General features: G+C 40.4%; 1 protein-coding gene across 1 annotated transcript in view; it reads left to right on the forward strand.

Annotated features, from left to right (window-relative positions):
- Positions 1-258: 258 nt before the first annotated feature.
- Positions 259-20,581, forward strand: part of LOC132654151 (vomeronasal type-1 receptor A11-like) — a gene marked incomplete at its 5' end in the record, with an annotated part of 34,051 nt that continues 13,728 nt past the window's right edge. The window contains 2 exons of the mRNA XM_060383404.1: positions 259-923; positions 10,722-10,953. Coding sequence (XP_060239387.1) covers positions 259-923; positions 10,722-10,953 — 897 coding nt within the window. The remainder of the gene's footprint in view (positions 924-10,721; positions 10,954-20,581) is intronic.

A 20,581-nucleotide genomic window follows, 5' to 3' on the forward strand; every position in this document is an offset into this window, starting at 1 on the left:
ACACACTGCAGCCACCATGGGACACAGGGTCCAGCCATGGCTCAGCTTAGGACAAGTGAGAGCAGGAGGATGGTCTGTGGGGTAGGAGTTAGAATGGAGGTCTTCAGCGGAATAAGCATTCAGGAGCATCTGCATGTTTTCCTGAGGCCAGAAGACTGGTCTGGAGTGGTATGTGAGGTCTTGATCATGGTGAATCATTGTTTTACTTTTCTCCTCAGCCACTCTTTGTTTCCACATAAGATGACTTCACACTCTTCTGACATAAGGAACACCTTCTTCTCTGAAATTGGCATTGGGATCTCAGCCAACAGCTTCCTTCTTCTCTTTTACATCCTCAAGTTCATTCCTGGGCACAGGCCTAGACCCACTGACGTGCTCATTGGTCTGCTGGCACTAATCCACCTACTGATGCTAATGTTCATAGCATTCATAGCCACGGACATTTTTATTTCTTTGAGGGGATGGGATGACACCATATGTAAACTCATTGTCTACCTGTACAGAATTTTTAGGGGCCTCTCGCTTTGTACCACCAGCCTGCTGAGTGTCCTCCAGGCCATCATCCTCAGTCCCAGAAGCTCCTGTTTAGCCAAGTTCAAGCACAAATCTGCCCATTACATCTCATGTGCCTTTCTTTTTCTGAGTGTCCTTTATGTGCTCATTAGCAGTCACCTCTTAGTATCAATTATTGCCACTCCCAATTTGACTTCGAATAACTTCATGTACGTTACTAGGTCCTGTTCTCTCCTACCCATGAGTTACCTCATGAAAAGCACATTTTGTACACTGATGGCCGTCAGGGAAGTCTTTCTTATTAGTGTTATGGTCATCTCTACTTGGTACATGGTGGCTCTCTTGTGCAGGCACAGGAAGCAGGCCCAGCATCTTCACAGCACCAGGCTTTCTCCAAAAGCATCCCCAGAGTAAAGAGCTAACAGGGCCTTCCTTCTGCTCATGAGCTTCTTTGTGTTGATGTCCATCTTGGATGGCTTTATCTCCTGCTCAAGAACTATGTTCCTGAATGATCCAACATCTTACTATATCCGACTCTTTGTTGTCCACAGCTATGCCACAGTCAGCCCTTTTGTGTTTATGAACACTGAAAAACATGTCGTTAACTTTTTCAGGTCTATGTGTGGAAGGACATAAATGTTTGAATATTCATTGATCATTGATGGGCCTATTTCTTTATAAGAGGACCCAATACACTGCCATCAGAACTGTCAGTCATGGCATGGTGTTCATGTGCTTTGGTGTACATGAAAATATAAAGCAGTGTTTTTGTTTTTGTTTTTGTTTTTCTGTTAAAATTATTTACTTTAACCTGTGTGGTAACAAACATGTAGCAGAAAATTAAACCTCATCCCTTTTCTGATATGACCAGGGCATTTTTGTTTCATTTTATTTTATTTTATTTTATTTTATTTTATTTTATTTTATTTTATTTTATTTTATTTTATTTTATCTTTTTCCTCAATGCGTCATTATGGGAATCCTATGAGGTGGCTCTCATGCATCATGGCCGTGGACAGCTCACACTGTTTTGAAGGATGTAACCATGTCTAACACATTTCAATATTTTAATTTCCTGTGGTATAGCTATTTTGACAAATTAAATGAGGAGGCATTTCTTGCCATAGTTACACACTCCAGAAAGAAAGGAATCATACACAGAACTTTCAGAAGAGAATTCTTTGCAAGAAGCACATGTGATGTATACAGCAATGCGAACAACAGCTGGATTTAAAATTCTCAGAGTTATCAAAACTTTTGACCCAAACACAGCCTCTGCACAGCATAGGACCACGTTCAGTTTTACGGTACAAGGCAGTTAGTTCCAGCACTGGTCACCAAGGTATGGTGCCCTGGAAAACAGGAAAGACCCACACCACTGGCCAGCTCCCTTGAGGTTCAACACTCTACACAACATTTCTTCTAAAACCAAATTCCTCCTCCTTTCACCTCTGCTATAAATAGATTGGGATAAAGTCTGTTGCTTGGGGAAACATTTATATCCATGAGGCAGTTTATCAGACTATAATAAGGAAGTTTAATAAGCCAATCAAACATATGTCATCTAGATTACTATGCAAGGGGACATGGCAACACAGGGGGCATGAAAAGCCTTGTTTAAGTTAATTTGGGATTCAACTTTTGGACTGATGTCCCCTGGGCCTATTGTTCCCATACACTGAACTTCTTCCTGGCTTCAGCCTGGTTGTCCCATCTCTTGGTTGTTTTCTGTGTCAGTTGAGCATAGACAAACCACCCATTGTTACCCATTGTTAAAGGGTAGGAAAACTTTTTTTCCAAGCAAATGGACCCAAGAAGCAAGCTGAGGTTGCCATTCTAATATCTTCAAAACAAAAAGACTTCTAATTAAAATTAATCAAAAGAGATGGGAAAGGACTCTTCATACTCATCAAAAGGAAAATCCAACCGCAAAAAAATGTTAATTCTGAACATCTATGCCTCAAAATGAAGGGCACCCCCATTTGTAAAAGGAACATTAGTAAAGTTTTAACCACACATTGAACCTTATACATTAAAAGCAGGGGACTTCAATACACTACTCTCATCAATAGACAGGTCATCCAGACAAAAACTAAGCAGAGAAATAATGGAGCTAACAGCCATTGTGAGTCAAGTGGACCAAACAGAAGTCTAGAGAATATTTCACCCAAACAGAAAAGAATATACACTCTTCTCAGGATCTCACAGATCTTTCTCCAAAATTGGCTACATACTCAGTCACAAAGTGAGTCTCAACAGGTACAAGAAAATTGAAATAACCACCTGTAGCCTATCATACTCTCACAGATTAAAGCTATATTTTAACAATAAAAGAAATAACAAAAAGCCCACAAAATCATGGAAACTGAATAACTATCCTCTAAGTGACCACTGGGTCAAGGCAGGAATAAAGAGGTTAAAGACTTCCTAGAATTCAAGGAAAATGAATGCACAGCATACCTGAACTTATGAAACACAATAAAAATGGTAGTCAGAGGAAAGTTCAGACTCCATACTAGCAACTTAGTAGCACCCCTGTAAGCTCTAGAACAAAAAGGAAGCAAATTCATCCAAGAGGAGTAGAGGAAAGTAAATAATCCAACTAAGGACTGAAATCAATAAAATAGAAACAAAAAGACCAATACAAAAAAAAATCAGTGAAACAAAGAATTTGTTATTAGAGAATATAAACAAGATAGACAATCCCCTGTCCAAACTAACTAAAAGGCAGAGACAAACTATCCAAATTAACCAAACAAAAAATAAAAAGGATGACATAACAGATACCAAGGAAATCCAAAGAATCATTAGGTCATACTTCAAAAACATCTACTCTACAAATATGGAAAATCTAAAAGAAATGGACAGATATCTTGATAGATACCACTTACCAAAGATGAATCAGATAAACAACTTAAATAGAAGTCTAGCTTCTAGGGAAATAGAAGATGTCATTAAACGTCTCCCAACTAAAGGAAGTAAAAAAAGCCCAAGGTTGTTCTGTTGCTCTCCTTGTGGAGACCCTGTCCTCTCCAGCTCTTACTATTTCCCAGTTCTTACCTAAAATTCCATTCACTCTGCCCAACAGTTGCCCATTAGGCTCAGCATCTGCTCCGATAGTCTGAACGGCAGAGGCTTTCAGAGGCCCTCTGTGGTAGGTTCCTAGGTTTTTTCCTGTTTTCTTCTTCTTCTGATGTCCATCCTCTTTGCCTTTTTGGATGGGGATTGGACATTTTTGTTAGGGTCCTCTCTCTTGCTTAGTTTCTTTAGATACACAGGTTTTAGTGGGTTTGTCCTATGTTGTATGTCTATATGAGTGAGTATATACCATGTGTGTCTTTTTGCTTCTGGGACACCTCACTCAGGATGATCCTTTCCAGATCCCACAATTTACCTGCAAATTTGAACACAGGGAACTTCCCAGAGACTCATACTCCAACCAAAGACTATTCATGGAGATAACCCAGAACCCCTGCACAGATGTAGGCCAGGGCAGTTCAGAGTCCAATTGGGTTACATAGTAATGTGAAGAGGGACTGCCTCTGACATAATCTGATTGACCTGCTATTTGATCACCTCCCCCTGGGGGGGAGCAGCCTTACCAGGCCATAGTAGAGGACAATGCAGCCACTTTTGATGTGAACTGATGGACTAAGATCAGAAAGGAGAGGAGAACCTCCCCTATCAGTGGACTTGGGGAATGGCATGCAAGCAGGGGGAGGAGGGAGGGTGGGGTTGGGAGGGGAGGAGGGAGGGGCTTATGGGGGGATGCAGAATGAATAAAGTGTAATTGATGAAAAATTTAAAAAAAAAAGGGAAAAATAATTTAAGAACCTTAAATGACTTTCAAAAGTGGAGGAAAACATGGAGTTAGTCAATTGGCATGGAGCGCGTCTCACCCCTGGGGGCAATGGTCTCCTGAACCTACTCAGACCTTGGACACCACCACTGCTAGTTCTAGAACTGATGCAGGATGTTCCAATGAGGGGGTTAAGGCTTCTTGTAATATTTCCTATAAGTACACACCTGTTTGTTTATATCCCCCATTTTTATTTATTGTTACCCAGATAGAGCCAAGTAATTGTGGTAATGATACTTGCTTTTTTGCCCAATGCTGGAATTCTAGTTAATTTAGGTGTGCCCTGGTTACTCGCATGCCTCACTGCGTGCCTGTGCCCATTGATGCCCCTCACGCTATGACTCTCTTCAGACAGAAAAGGGATCTTGGAACTACAGCCACCATTGTTACTACCATCTCATTGGCGGCTGGTGGAGCTACCACCGGGGCATTAGCCATGAGTCATCCTGGGCAGACTGCTCAGACCCTGAATAATCATGTAGCCAATGTAGCTCATGCCTTAGTTGTACAAAAAGGAATTAATGCTCAACTAAAAGGAAGCTTGATGGTGTTCAATCAGAGGATTGACCTCATGCAGGAGCAAATTGATACCCTATGGCAAATCGCTCAACTTGGCTGTCAATGAAAATATGCTGGACTTTGTGTCACTAGCATATAACATGAGAATTTTTCCTGTGCTGCAAATCTGTCTAAACAATTGTCGAACTATATTTTAGGTAATTGGACTGGAGAATTCGATACTACGATGGAGCAGCTGAGAGTGGCCATTGTCACGGTAAATTCTACCAGAGTGGACACAGGACTAACCACAGGATTATCATCATGGATTGCTGCAGCCATGAATCATCTGAAGGAATGGGCGGGCATGGGAGTGTTAGCAGGCCTTCTGGTGTTTGTCTCCTTGGTTTGCCTGTGGTGTATATGCAAGATTAGAGTCTCACAACAGCGTAATGCAGCCATGATCATTCAGGCCTTTACAGCCATTGAAGCAGGAGAGTCTCCCCAGCATGTTTGGCTACCATCAAAAGCTAAAATGTTATGCTCAGGATGCGAGGCTAAGCACTGCACTCAGGGTCAGCCGCTTTGGAACCAGAGAAGAGCATGTCTGATTGAATGCGGGTTGATGCCCCAGGTCCCGCCTCTGAGAAAAAGGTATCGGTCCGGTCTGATGCTCTTTGGGTGGATGACACCTAAATGAACATCAGTACAAAGTCCCAATTTATTTCTAATATCAGAGATCAGACCTCTACTCTTGCCTGATGCGTCTAAAACAAAAAGGGGGAACTGTAGAGAGCTGCGGAATGCTATTCCGTGAAGATGGAGCTGGTTTCCACCTTCCACCTTCCTGATGGTGAGTGCTCTCTGTCACGAACAATTCCACATTTGGCTAAGGCTGAGGATCTGGCTTGCTTCCATGTATGTGGACCTATCTGCATTGCCCACGTGGCACGCTGGGGTTGGCTACCCAGAGGCTATTTAAGCTGTGGGCTGGCTTTCCCCAGGGTCAGATGATTGTTCAAGGTTCCTGAATAAACTGCATTGAAAAAAAAAAAGCCCACGGTTCTATGATTTTAGCACAGAATTTTCTGGATTTTCAAAGAAGAGATAATAACAATACTCCTCAAATTATTCCACAAATTAGAAACGGGAGAAACATTGTCAGATTTATTTTGTGAGGCCATAATCACCCTGACATCCAAACCAGGCCAACTCAACAACAGAAAAAGAAAATTACAGACCAATTTTTCTTATGATCATTGATTCAAAAATACTCAATAAAATATTTGAAAACCAAATCCAATAACACGTTAAAAATATCATCTATCATGACTATCATCCCGGGATCATCCCAGGGATGCATAAATGGTTTAAAATACAAAAATCAGTCAATGTAACCCAACACATAAATGAACGGAAAGAAGAAAAAACATACGATCATTTTATTGGATGCTGAAAAAGCCTTTGAGGAAACTCAACACCCCCTCATGATAAAAATCTTGACGAGATCAGGAATACAGTTACATACTTCAACATAAAAACAGCAATATATAGCAAGGTGATAGCCAACATCAAATTAAATAAAAATTCACAGCAGTTCCACGAAAATCTGGAACAACAGAAGGCTGTCCACTTTCTTCATATCCATTCAATATAGTACTTGAAGTTCTAGCTAGAGCAATAAGACAACTAAAAGAGATCAAGGGGATACAACCAGGAATGGAAGAAGTCAAAATATCATTATTTGCAGATGATATGATACTATACATAAGCTACCCCAAAAATTCTACAGGGGAACTCCTACAGCTGATAAACACCTTCAGTAAAGTGGCTGGATACAAAAGTAACTCAAGAAAAAAAAATCAGTAGCCCTTCTTTATACAAATGACATGTAAGCTGAGAAAGAAATCAGGGAAACATCATCCTTCACAATAGCCACAAATAATATGCAATATCTTGGGGTAACTCTAACTAAGCAAGTGAAGAGCTGAATGACAATAACTTAATGTCTTTAAAAAAATTGAAGAAGATATCAGAAGTTGGAAAGATCTTCCATGTTAATTGGTCAGTAGGATCAACATAGTAAAACTGGCCATCTTACCAAAGCAATCTACAGATTCAATTCAATTCCTCACCAAAATTCCAACACAATATTTTACAGACCTGGAAAGAAAAAATACTCAACTTAAAATTGAAAAAGAAAAAGCCAGGATACCTAAAACAATCCTGTACAAAACAAAAACAAAAAACAAAGAACAACAACAACAAAAAAAACTACTGGCAGTATCACCATTCCTGATTTCAAACTCTACTACAGAGCTATAGTAATAAAACAAACAAACAAAAAAAAGAACAACAAAAAAACATAGTATTGGCATTAAAAAACAAAACAAAACAGGTGGGTCTAAGGAATTAAATCAAAGACCCAGATGTAAAGCCACAAACCTATGGACACCGGATTTGTTACAAAGAAGTCGAAGATGTACAATGAGGGAAAAGGCATGTTCAATCAATTGTGCTGGCCTTACTGGCAAATATACCCATTCAATCAACCTGCATAAAATTCACATCCAAGTGGATCAAGACCTCAACATAAAACCAGATACTCTGAACCTGACAGAGAGAAAGTGGTCAGTAGTTTTGAGTACACTGGTATTGTTTTCTAGTACCTGGCTATATGAGAGTCTCCATAAAATGACTGCCCTTCTTGACAAGGGCTCTGTGAGTTGCCCAGGCTGCTCTTGGACTAAGTATGTTCCTTCCTCCTCTCCTCAGTCCTGGGTGCAGGTGCGTGCACCATGTCTGTTGGGGAGACTGAGACACAGAGCATAAAGTTCCACTAAAGCAAAGCACAGCCTCTTCCTGAAGTCTTCAATGAAAATGAGGTCTCCATTCCTGCTCCTCAGAGACTGGGGTCCATTCAGACATGGCCTCAGCCTCAGCCTCAGCTATATTCCACCTGCCTGTGACCACCTCAGCTCTGAGCTTTGCCTCTACTTCTCTGTTTTTCAATCTGTTTTGTTTCTGACATCTGCTGAAATTGACATTGGGTAACCAAACGGATCTATTATATAAAGAGCATGGTAATGCAATGGGAATCACTCAGTAAAATGTATTTACAGCTCTGCTGGTACATAGAACTCAGCATATTAATCTTGTAGAAGTTTTACCTTTCCTAATGATGCTTTACCATTCTATTTTAGAAAATCTCAATTTAAATTTTTTAGGTTATTTTGTTATGTGTGTTACACTTTTTGGGTGTTTTATTTTGTTTGCTTTTGCTGTGTCTATATATTTGTATTGCATGCATGCCTGCTGCCTGAGGACCTCAGCAGTTTTGGGAACCCCTGGACCTAGAGTTACAGATGGTTTTGAGCTGCCATGTGAGAGGTGAGAACTGTACCCGGGGCCTCTGTCAAAGCAGCAGGTTCTCACCACACCAAGCACCCCATGTTTACAGTCTTTAACTGGCCATCAACCTTAGCTCTGATTTTTTAAAGTTACCTTTCATCTTATGTATTTTGTGGGATGGGGTAGGGTGTGTATGTCACAGCACACATCTCGGGGTCAGAGGACCACTCTTTGAAATTGGTTCTTCCCTTCTAGAATGTACCTCATCATGACTGGAGGCCAGCACTTCTGAACACTGAGGCTCCCTCATTTCTTCTGCTCTGAGCACTTACTTAGCTGGTGCATCAGGTTTGGTAACTCAGGCCCTTTTGCTTTCCCTCATATCTCACATTAAAGATAAAATAAAACCATCTTACACCCATGATATTCAAATGATAATTATTTCATTACTATATGACTTCATTTTTTATTATTGCATAATTTAGGATTATGATACTTGAATTAAACTAAATACTTGCATTGCATGAGAAATAATTTTCGAGAAGACCCGTCATCAAATCTTCTGCTGTACCTCTGAGGCTTTGGCCACCTGAGTCTGAGTAGCATCACTGCTTCCTCAAGGAGGTATGAAATCCTACACACCTGTGCAGCCCCTCATTCAGGATGAGTTAGATAATTCTTCATTCATTAAAACCTTATAATGGGAATGGCCCTCAATCTATTGAAACTATAATTCTTATTAATTGTTTTGCTTTCAAATGCGGAAAGAGACAAAACGTAGACCACATTCCTGGCAGCCTCTGATAACTGAACACTTCTCATGGAGGCTTTTGTTTGTTGTGACATCAGCACATACCTCAGATGAAGTTACAATGTGAGATTCACAGAGAAGGACTAAAATGCTACCAGGATGCTCTGGAAAGGATTGCTTGGGAAGTCTATTGTGTTCATGCTTACCCTTCTCTGATTTGGGCTGGGAGAAACCAAACAGTTTTTTTTTTAAATCTGTATTAACTATTCCAAGTCACAAACATAAGGAACCTTCATGAGAATAAAGCCAGCAGCCTACACTTCCAAGAGTTCGCCCTGTACAGGGAACACCGACATTCTTGGTATGTAGACTTCATCTTCTTACACATCTCCCTGACGCAGGCACACAGATGTCATATGTTCTAACGCTGTAGCTTAGTCCCAGACTGCTCAGGGTCACACACAGGATATGACAGGAGTGAGTATGATGTGAAGGAGTCTGGATTCAGAATTTCCACTCCTAATGCTCCCTGCACATCCACATGAAGAGCACAAGGTCTGAAGTAAATGAGCAGAAAAAGAGATTGGAATAAAATGACTCTGGGCCTGTTTAAGACAAGGGCACAGCTTCATCTGAGGATCTTATTTCTATTTTCTTACAATCCTCATTGAACTTCACCAAAACCTGCAGAGCTGCTCTGTGTCTGGCAATCAACATGATGCAGATGAAAGACAAGTAAGACATTGCTTTTGCCTAAGGAAACCTCAAAAAGGAAACAGTAGGAAAAGAAATATTTTCTTGACACATGACAATTGTAATGTGGGAGAAAGCTTCTATCTGGATGGGGCAATAAGTGTCAGAAAAATGGAGAGAGTGGGCATCCCTTCTGGGCACTTTGAGATGAAGGCAATCTTAAGGGGTATAAGGCAGAGCTGTGAAATAAACGTCTTTCTAAGGAGAGTGGAGCTGCCATTGTCTGCAGCTGATGAGCAAGGCTACACTGGTGATAGAAATCTTCTTGCTGTTCTCCCCTCACAGTTGCTACCTGCTTCTTTCAGCCTTAAAATGAACAAAATCAACAAACTGTCAGGTAACACCAAGGTAAGAAACACCATTTATGCTGGAGCTGGGATTGGGCTCTCAGGCAACAGCTTCCTTCTTCTCTTCCACATCCTCATGTTTATTCGTGGGCAGAGGCCCAGACTCACTGATCTGCCCATCAGTCTCTTGGCCCTAATCCACATACTGATGCTGCTAGTCGTGAGTTTAGTAGCTTCAGACATTTTTATGCCAGGGAAGAGATGGAATGATTCCACATGCAAATTTGTCATGTTCTTGTACAGGTCTTTTAGGAGCCTCTCTCTTTGTGCCACTAGCCTGCTCAGCATTCTCCAGGCCATCACCCTCAGTCCCAGAAGTTCCCATCTAGCAAAATTCAAATGTAAATCTCCACACCACATGCTAGGTTGCCTTCTTTCCCTGAGTATCTTTTATTCATCCATTAGCAGTCCCCTTATAACATACATAACTGCAACGCTAATCTGACCTCACCTGGCTTTATATACGTCAGTCAATCTTGGTGTGTTGTGCCCATGAGCTACTCTGTCCATCACACATTTTTTATATTGTTGACCTCCAGGGATGTCATCTTTGTAGGTCTTATGACCCTCTCCAGTGGGTACATGGTGACTTTCCTATAAGACATAAGAACCAGTCCCAGCTTCTCCACAGTGTCAGCCTTTTCCTCAGACTATCTGCAGAACAAAGAGCCACACGGACCATCCTTTGCATCATGAGTTTCTTTATGGTGATGTACACCTTGGACAGCGTCATCTCCTACCTAAGAAGTATAGATGATGACCTGATTTTGTTTTGTTTCCATATTCTCACAGTCCATGGCTATGACACAGTCAGCCCTGTTTTGGTTCTCAGTACTGAAAAGCACATAATTAACATTTTTAGATCCATGTATGGAAGGATGGTAAACATCATATTACTTGGGTATAGGTAAGATTCCTTAAGATAAGCCGGTATTCTGGCATTAGAGCTATGAATTGTAATGTAGTTTACATGAGCTTCGGGTTAAATGAAATTACAGAGTTGTCTTTTTGCTGTTGTTAAACCTATTTCTTATGAGATGTGTGGATGCTACACATAAAAGACAAACCACATGCCAGATACATGAGTCTTTTGTACTTCCCAGTGTGTCTTTTGGGGAGACATAAAGTGACTGTCTTGTTAGAGTCTGGATTATCCACAGCCATTTATAATACGTGACAGCTTATGATAGTCTTCGTTTATTCAAATCCCTCAGCTATCTCTGTTTTGCCAAATGAGGTTTGTAAATAGTTATTATTATAATTATCAAGTATCCAGAAATGTTCAAATCATTTAGCATACACACACACACACACACACACACACACACACACACACACACACACACTCAGAGTGAGAGACAGAGACACAGAGAGACAGAGACAAAAACAGACATAGAATCTACGTATAAAATGCAGTCCTGATGATGGATAAACAGAGTTCAGCTTCTCTGCACTGGAGTGTTACTCCAGCTTTAAAAGAGAAGGAGATTGTGCACATGGTCCCACACAGATTGGCATGAAGCCACTGTACTGACTGCAATGAGAGTCTAGGCAGAACAAATTCTGTCTGGACTACTGGGAGCAGGAAGAGCTTGGAAACTTCCAGGAGTGGAAACAAAAGCAGACTCTCATCCTCAGCTCAGGAGGGAAGGCCATGGGCGACTTGCTGGGTGGAGGCAGACTGTAAAAATGTAATCAACGCCAAGCAGTATGCTGAAGATGGGAAATTCTTGTTTTGTTTGTGCTTTACCAAAATAACAATGTGTTCAGTTACCTTAACCAAGCAGTGAAGTATATTTTCCCTGAAATAATAAAGTGAACATTGGGGATGGGGAGATGGTTCAGGAGTTAAGAACACTGGCTGTCCTTGCAGAGGACCAAAGTTCAATTCCCAGCCTCCATATGAAGGCTCACAACTCTTAGTAACTCCAGTTCAAGAGGATCTCATGGTTTCTGGTCCTGCAGGCACCAGGCATGCATTCATGCACACAAAATAAAAAATAAATAAAACTACTAAAGTAAAATACAATTTTAAAAATGAGAATAAAATTGTCAAAATATGATTTTTCAAGTTTTAACACATGACAGATTTTCTTGAACAATGAGGGTTTTCTCATAGTCCTCATCTTTTAAAAAATTCTTTCTTCATTATACTTTATTTAATTTGTATCCCCCCATGTGGGTCCCTCCCTCCTCCTTTCTCAATCCCCATAGTCCTCATCTTAATCTCAGGTCCTCAGAGCAAGCAGAGAAGTCCACTTGTAAGACCTAGAGTCTCACTGCTCAGGAGTTCAGGATCACACACTTCCCAGGAATTCTCACAGAGCACAGCTTGACGCCAAAACAAGAGGTCTTATTGCTATTGAGGTAGGGTCACCCCTCCAAAGACAGGAGACGACTCTGAACATGCAAAGCACAGGGTTTTTATACCTGAAAATCAGATCAGTCTGCTCTATAGTTTACAGCTGGTTGTAGATAGTTTACAGCTGGTTGTTTCTCAGGACAGTTCACCCCACCCTTCAAGAGCTTGCTGCACTTGGCTTCAATTCAAGTAATCACAGTTGCTTCTCATTCCCTTGTGGTCCCTCACACCTTTGAGATCCAGGTTGCATCACAGCCTGTGCTCAGCCTTTGAGCAATCTTCAGGCCTGCCAGCTTTGGCTACAGTGAAGTAAGGCCAGCCTGGGCTATATTAGAACCTTCCTCAAAAGCAACAGAATTTAATTTGAAAAAGCTCTCAGCCTCCTCTCAGCTCCAGTGCTATTGTTATGCCAAGTTTATGAGAACCTCAGAGATCCCCAATAACAAGACAGAGAGCTTTATTAAGAGAACATTCAAACTCTGGACTCAAGTCTCACTGATGCAGCAGCAGAGAAATGGGACCGTGAGCCCTGAGTGAGCAGCATTTTTAAAGGGAAAGTCTGTGATCAGGGGGTTTCCATGACAACAAACAGGGGTAACATGTTTCTATGACAGCAATGGGGGGGGCATATGCCTTGACATTACAGGATTAGGTAAAAGAGGGTTGAGGTGATCTTCTTTGAATCACAATTGCCTAAGGTATATGCTTCTCTTAGGCACAATTGCCTAACACATATGATCACAATGGCTATTCTTTTAATCTATTAATTCTTTTATTCTGAAACATTGGGGAGAATTTTCCCACCAGATTCTCAACTGATTCACAGTGATTATTACCAGGAAGTTTGACTCTGTTTTCTATGAAATATTTATTGTGTGATATTCCTGGAGGCTATTGCTAGGAGAGTTAACTTTGTTTTCTTCCAGGTGGACATATTGTGATGTTTCCTGGTTCCTGAATTCAGCTCCCAGTCAAGATGGCTCTTTATTGCAAAAAATGGAGTTAACCTCAGGCTAACTATACACAGGCTAACTTAAACAATTTATTTTTCCCTTTCCATGAACCTGAATAGGCCACTCTTGGGCACTTATAGTTCAAGGGCATGTCCAAGCTGGCATTACTGGGTTTTCATTATCATCAACTGTATAGTCCTAGTCTTTGCCTAATATATCCTAACAACTTATTAAGTAAGCATAATCCAAAAATGACCAAAAGCAAAAGATTCTGCTTTTGAGATGTTATAATTCTGGCTTTGTACATCTAGTATGGCAACACTAATTTCTGATCCAGCTAAACTGGTCCCCAAGATAATAGGTAATGTCAAGGAGCTCCCTTTGACCTAGCATTTCAGCATTTTGTTGGGATTTTGGGCTGATGGTCTCTTCTTCTGAAAATGCTTTAATTATGATAATAGCACCGTTGGCATCAGGGGCTAGGAAGACTGAAATGCCAGCGAAAGGCTGCACAGTGGGGCGGTCCTCAGAAACGTCTGGTTAGGTGATCCATCCAAGGAGACTGTGAGCAATCATGTCAGCTTCCAGCAAGTTCAGATTTCAGCTTGCAGTCTCAACCAGGTGAAAATCTGCTGAGACAAATTCAAACTAGAAACAGAAGTTAAAATTGTGTAATAAATGGGAAAAATGAGGAATCCCAAGACCAGGGAAAAACTCAACTGAGGTCTGTTTGAGCTATGTCAGATTCAGGTCTCATGACCTTTTGATTTCCTGAAACATTTTGTGAGTAACAGGTAAAACTACATCCAATGGAATGAGTATCAATTTTTCTTAGCTGTTTGTTTTGTGACCTTTATAAACAAGTTAAGTTGTCCATGGCCTGAAACTCTTAACATTTTAATTAATGTGGGCCCTGTTGTTGGTAATCAGCCATCAAAGAGCTTGGCTATTTTTTGTCATATTTTCTTAGCATTTACTTTTAGTCCCCATCTCCATGTTACATTGGAAAGTTAGGCAGAAATACATTAATGGCTTTAGTATTAAACTCTGAATGGTTGGACTTTCCTTAACAAAGCAACTAGAAGAAACATATTTAAAATATTCTTAAATCCTATATCAAAGTCTACCTCAGAAATGGCAGATATTAAAAATATCATTGTAAAAGCTCAGATATACACATTGTATAGACGTGTTTAGCATGATGAAATACACTTCTAAATCTACCTCCAAAAGACAACCAAAAGGTAATTAAAATCTCAAGCTTAAGACTGGGTAATAAGCAATCAGTGTTTCATCAACATATCAGAACTCTATTGGTCAATGTCAAAACTCTAGACTTCTGAAACCTTATAACATCATAGGCACAACAATAGCAGAGAGAGGAGAGAAATCTGACATATCTCCCGTTTTTAATATGCCTCAAATCATTACACTCCACATTCATATACCTTAAAACACCTCCTTACACCCTCCAATGTTTCTTGCATTTATCAACCCTGAAACATTTTTCCACACCAAACAACATTCTCTAGATTCTCAAAACCTAAACTCCTATATCCTCAAACCCTACATAAACTCTATTATCTTTCTATCCAGCCATTCATCATAAGACATAAATAATGAAGATGGAGCCTGTAGACATGGCAACCCTTTTTTAAATAGAAAACCTAGTACCTGGTAATTTTAACTAAGTAATAAATTAACCAATAAACTAACACTGGATCTAACTATCTGGTCTTTAGCTGCAAAGACTACCATTAGCTTAGCTTAGCCATCAATGTAATCAGAGACCTGAGAAGGATAAATATGTATCAATCCAAATGACAGTGACAGCTAGTCAGTGAATCACTCCAGTCAGCTGTCCCTGGGTCCTGTGGTCTTATGGCATCATGAGCAGGGAAGTCCAGCAACCAGGCCCAGATAATGAGAGGGAATAGAATGGCCTCACCTCGCCCTTAGCAATGTGAAACATTGACTCTTCAGGTGTCCACAGTTTTGTCCATAGTTTAGGCTGGGCCCTAGCATTGGGCCAGTTGGGGCAGTCTGGCCCAGTGGTTAGCATACCATAATACAGAGTTGCAGTGTGTCCAAATCTTCTTGGAGACCTTGGGGGAGCTACTGTCAGGATTTTAGAAATCTGTGTCAAAATAATCTTACAAATGTTAAAATGCCATATTCATCAGATCTCTGACAAGCTTGTGGGCCAGGATATCTGAATTATTCTTCATCTCTCTCAATTATCAATTTTAAATTGCATCCTATGAAATAGAATGTCATAATCTCTAATTATGGCATATTCTTTAAATAAATGTTTTAGAGCCATATTCATCTCAAGTAAATCTCTATAGGCAAACTTTATAATTACCCATCCTAAGCTTAACTTCAAAAACATAAACAGAAGACTAGATAAAACTGATTCTTATAGCATAACTTCAAATACCTTTCTGAACTAGAATCAAAGCAAAACTTTTGATCAGATACAATATATAGAAGGGGCAGCAAATCTTGCTCATCCCAACATACTGCATTAAGACTGAGCAGCAAAAAAGCATAAAGGACACAAGTTTCATTTAGCCCTAAATCGAGAACTAAACATAACTGGCAACCTTAGCAGAGATGGACAGTTCTGGCCATATCAAACCTATCAGCCAGGAAGAAACAGCATTAAATCATTTATACAGGAACTGGTAACCAGGCATACATTTTTATACTAATTAACAATGACTTGAACATTACATTGTATAAACCTGGGTGAAAGAGCATAAGAAAACAATTTCATTGAAGAATCACCAGCCTTTGAAATGAAGAGCAACATATCTTACAGTTCTTTCTCAAATCATGCTTGCAGGTGTAAAAACAAAAACAAAACAACAACAAAAAAATACACAAAGCAAATACAGTTTATATCTTCTCTAACATTCTGTGTATCTTCAAGTTAGACTTTTCTCAGCTTTGTTTTTTGATTCAACCGACATATTTCTTGATTTTCAGACCATATAAAATTTTCATCAGAACTTTTTTATTATTTTATCATTTTGACATAATACATTATTAAAACTGCAATTTTCTTAATTGGCTCAAATCATATGGCTTGGTTTCATTTGGTAAAACTAACAAAATAAATACCAAAGTCTTTTGTCTTCCCCCAAAGGACTGAGTAATTGTTTCAAGTTCTCTGTTAGAATGCCCACAGCCATTGTCTAAAATACCTGATAAACTTTAAAATATTTCATAACCTTGAACATATTTTTTAACATCAGTTTTTGCAATATCAAAATAAGGTATCCTTTTTAGAAATGAAGTCACAAAATATAACCATAATTTTAAAATTAAAAACCAGATTTTATCAATGCAAACTATTCAGTACTTTTAAAATCAATACCAACTACATTATTTTGATGTTGGCTGCCAGTAAGAAAAGTTCTTGTAATCAAACACACGGAGATGCAGTTTTAATATTTTATATAAATGTAGTTTTAAACATTATTATTTTTATAAACCTGGTTTTTAATACAGGACCAAAATTATGTAAAGTCTTAGTACATTTAATAATCAATAATCAAACATCAAAATATACATAGAATATAGTAAACTTACATATTTAAAACAAACACACAAAGTTATAAAACTAATTTGTTACCCCCTTTAGCTGTAATTTCAAGGGAGGAACGTCTTGCTCCCGGTTGAATACTATTTTATGACCATAGAGGCTTGCAGCTTTCTTCCGTGAGAAGCTGCTGTTGACACTTTAAGAGCTGTCTGCTTGCACAGAAGCCTTAAATATTTCTCAAAACCTGTTTTTTATCATTTTTAAAATTTTATTTTATTAATTACACTTTATTCACTTTGTATCCCCCCATAAGTCCCGCCCACCTCCCCTCCCAGTCCAACCCTCCCTCCCCTTTCTTCAGGAATGCTCCTCTCCAAGTCCACTGATAGGGGAGGTCCTCCTCTCCTTCCTTCTGATCTTAGTCTATCAGATCTCAACAGGAGTGGCTGCATTATCATCTTTTGTGGCCTGGAAAGACTACTCCCCCCTCAGGGAGATGTGTTCAAAGAGGAGGCCAATCAGATTATGTCAGAGTCAATGCCTCTTCCCATTACTATGGAACCCTCTGGACACTAAATTGTCATGGGGTACATCTGTGCAGGGGTTCTAGGTTATCTCCTAGAAGAAGAAAACAGTAAACAACCTAGGAACCTGCCACAGAGGGCCTCTGAAAGGCTCTGCCCTGCAGACTATCAAAGGAGACACTGACACTTATGGCCAACTGTTGGGCAGAGTGCATGGAATCTTGTGTAAGAAGTGAGAATTAGTAAGATCTGGAGAGGACAGGAACCCCACAAGGAGAGCAACAGAACCAGAAAATTTGAACACAGGGGTCTTTCCAGAGACTCATATTCCAACCACGTACCAGGCATGGCGATAATCAATATCTGTTTTAATCTACTTCAGAAGTAGCATCATTCTTAAGACTGGGCACTATAGGGGCTGGCATCTTATATATAATCTCAAAGGGAGTTAAACTTAGCTGGTAAGGGGAATTCCCAACCCTATAAAGGGCAAAGGGGAGGAACATCACCCAGTCAGTGCCAGTCTCCAAGGTCATTTTCATCAAGGTCTCTTTAGATGTTTTGTTCATCCTCTCTACCTGTCCTGAACTTTGGTGGCTATATGCACAATGCAATGTCCAATCTGCCCCAATAAACTTAGCTACATTCTGACTTACCTTCAACACAAATGCTGATCCTCCAGAGCCAGGAACTTAGTCTGAGTCCTTGGTCCCTTTTTGTGGCAATATCTGACCCAATGACCTTCCTCCTTGCATTATGTGCACTGGTTTTTACCTAGTGATGGTTTGCATTGTCCTTCACGTCCTTTGCCTTGGGCTATCCGCTGAAGTTGGTGCTTTCTTTCTCTGGGGTACAAAACATTTTTGGCCAATAGGACACTTGTAGATGCCAGTTCAAAGTCTTTCCTGACTTCAACTGCTTTTTCTCAGAACTGTCCCTGTTATTGTACACTCTCTCAGCTACCTGGACTAAATCTTGCAATGTCATCTGTCCTATTCTTTCCTGTTTCTGTAGTTTCTTTTTTATGTCTGGAGTGGACTGGTTAATGAAATCCAAAGCAACTGTGCCTGTATGTTCAGATTTTTCTGGATCTCCATGTGTATATCTGCAAAAGATTTCATTAATTCTTTCCAAGAATGGACTTTCATCCATTCCCTGTCTGACATCATATACCTTGGCCAAATTATCGGGCTGCCTTGTGGCAGCCTTGAGACCTGCCAACAGGGACTGACAATAGACTAGGAGATGTTCCTTATCTGCAGCAGTGTTATAATCCCAATTGCACCTCTTGTAGGAAACTAATCATCAATATGGCCTTCATGTGTGGTTTCAACTCCTGTAGTGTCTGGGACAATTTTTGGATTTCTGAAATAATATGTCCGCACTCCTCTATGGCAGACAAAACTTTTAAAAGCTGCTGAAATCATCCCAGGTTGGCTGGTGGGTGAAAGGAACAGTTTCAAAGAGATCAATCAAATCCTTAGAATTGTCAGAGAACTTGGCATTCTGAGTTCTCCAGTTATCTGGTTCCCCAGAGGGAGAGGCTGCCAAGATGCTGCCAAGAGGCTCTGGGTTTTTGGTGCTGGGACAGATGGTGGTTCCAACCTAGATAAAGGGCTGGAGCTGTCTGAGGAATGTGAGGAGGAGGGGTTGGAAAAATTATTTCCATGGGAGTCTCATCCTGAAAAATAGAGTAAAGGGGATATGAGGGAGCCAGGGCAGTGGCCTCTGGTTTTGGAGAGGCTGCGGAAGGAGGATTGTTAGTGGGGGTCAGAAAGGGCTTAATCCATGGAGGTGGATGAATCATTAGGTCTTTCCAGACTACAATAAATGGAAATTGGTCTGGGTGCCCACATGTTTTCTGAAAAACCCCATTTACCACTGCAAGGATGGTGGTAAGGTCGAAAGTTCCTTCAGCTGGCCAGCCCACATTAAATGTGGGCCATATTGAGCTACAAAAAGTCATCATTTTTCCTCTCCTCACATCAACTGTAAGACCGTGAGCTCTAGTCTTAACTTCTCTAAAAATGTGTCAGAACCAAGTCAAGGGGTTTGGAAATATTCTGTCCCATATCATCAGCCAGTCTTTTCATCAAAAGAATTCAGGATAACACAAAAGAAGTAAGGAGAGCAATTTCAACAAATAGTAAATCACACATACACAAAAAAGAACCAGCCATCCCAGACAAAAACCAAACTAAAGGCAACAACTCACAACCTATACCTGGGCTAATATCTAAAATCACTAAAGCAAGAAGAGCTATGGCTTCAAAGGCAAATGCAAGACCACAAGCAATTAATCACAAAAATACAAAAGTAACTCCTGGCACACCACCAAGAAAAAGACAATTAATCCTACACAGAAACAAAGTAAAACCAAAAACCTGTCATTTCCTGTACTTCTCTGCCACAGAAGTGCCAGAAAGTCTATGAAAACCAATCCTTACTCTCATTTCCCTATCCCAAGACTTCCAGGGAGGCAGAAACTTACAAGGCCCAAAATGTCTTTTTGACCCCTGAGGCCCTGGACCTCAACAGGTCTCTCTTGTCCACTTTTGGCTGCCTCTACAGCACATCGAGGCTTTTCAGATCAATGAACAGAAACAAACACTTTAAGCAGACAGACAACACAAAAGACATTTACCCATGGGATTAAGTTCTCTGGGTCGGGAGTCCTAGAGGTCCTGAGGCACCCTGGACCAGACCCCAAATGTAATGCCAGGTTCAGGGGATCCTCAGAGCCCCCAGGAGACAACTCGGTACAATAGCAAGAGAGCTTTATTATGAGAGCAATCAAACTTGGGACTGAGTCTCACTGATGCACCAGTAGAGAAGTGGGACCTGGAGCCCTGAGTGAGCAAGGTTTTTTAGGGAAAGTCTGTGATCAGGGAGTTTTCATGACAGCAAACAGGGAAGCACATGTTTCTATGACAGCAAACGGGGGGCATATGCCTTGATGTTACAGGATTAGGTAAAAGTTAGATGGGTGAGGTGACCTTTTCTGAATCACAATTACCTAAGGTATATGCCTCTCTGAGGAACAATTGCCTAAGACATATGATCACAATGGCTATTCATTTAATCTATATCTGAGACACTGGGGAGAATTTTCCCACCAGA

The sequence above is a fragment of the Meriones unguiculatus genome, chromosome 5 (assembly GCF_030254825.1).
Source record: "Meriones unguiculatus strain TT.TT164.6M chromosome 5, Bangor_MerUng_6.1, whole genome shotgun sequence".
In the NCBI taxonomy this organism is placed as follows: Eukaryota; Metazoa; Chordata; class Mammalia; order Rodentia; family Muridae; genus Meriones; species Meriones unguiculatus.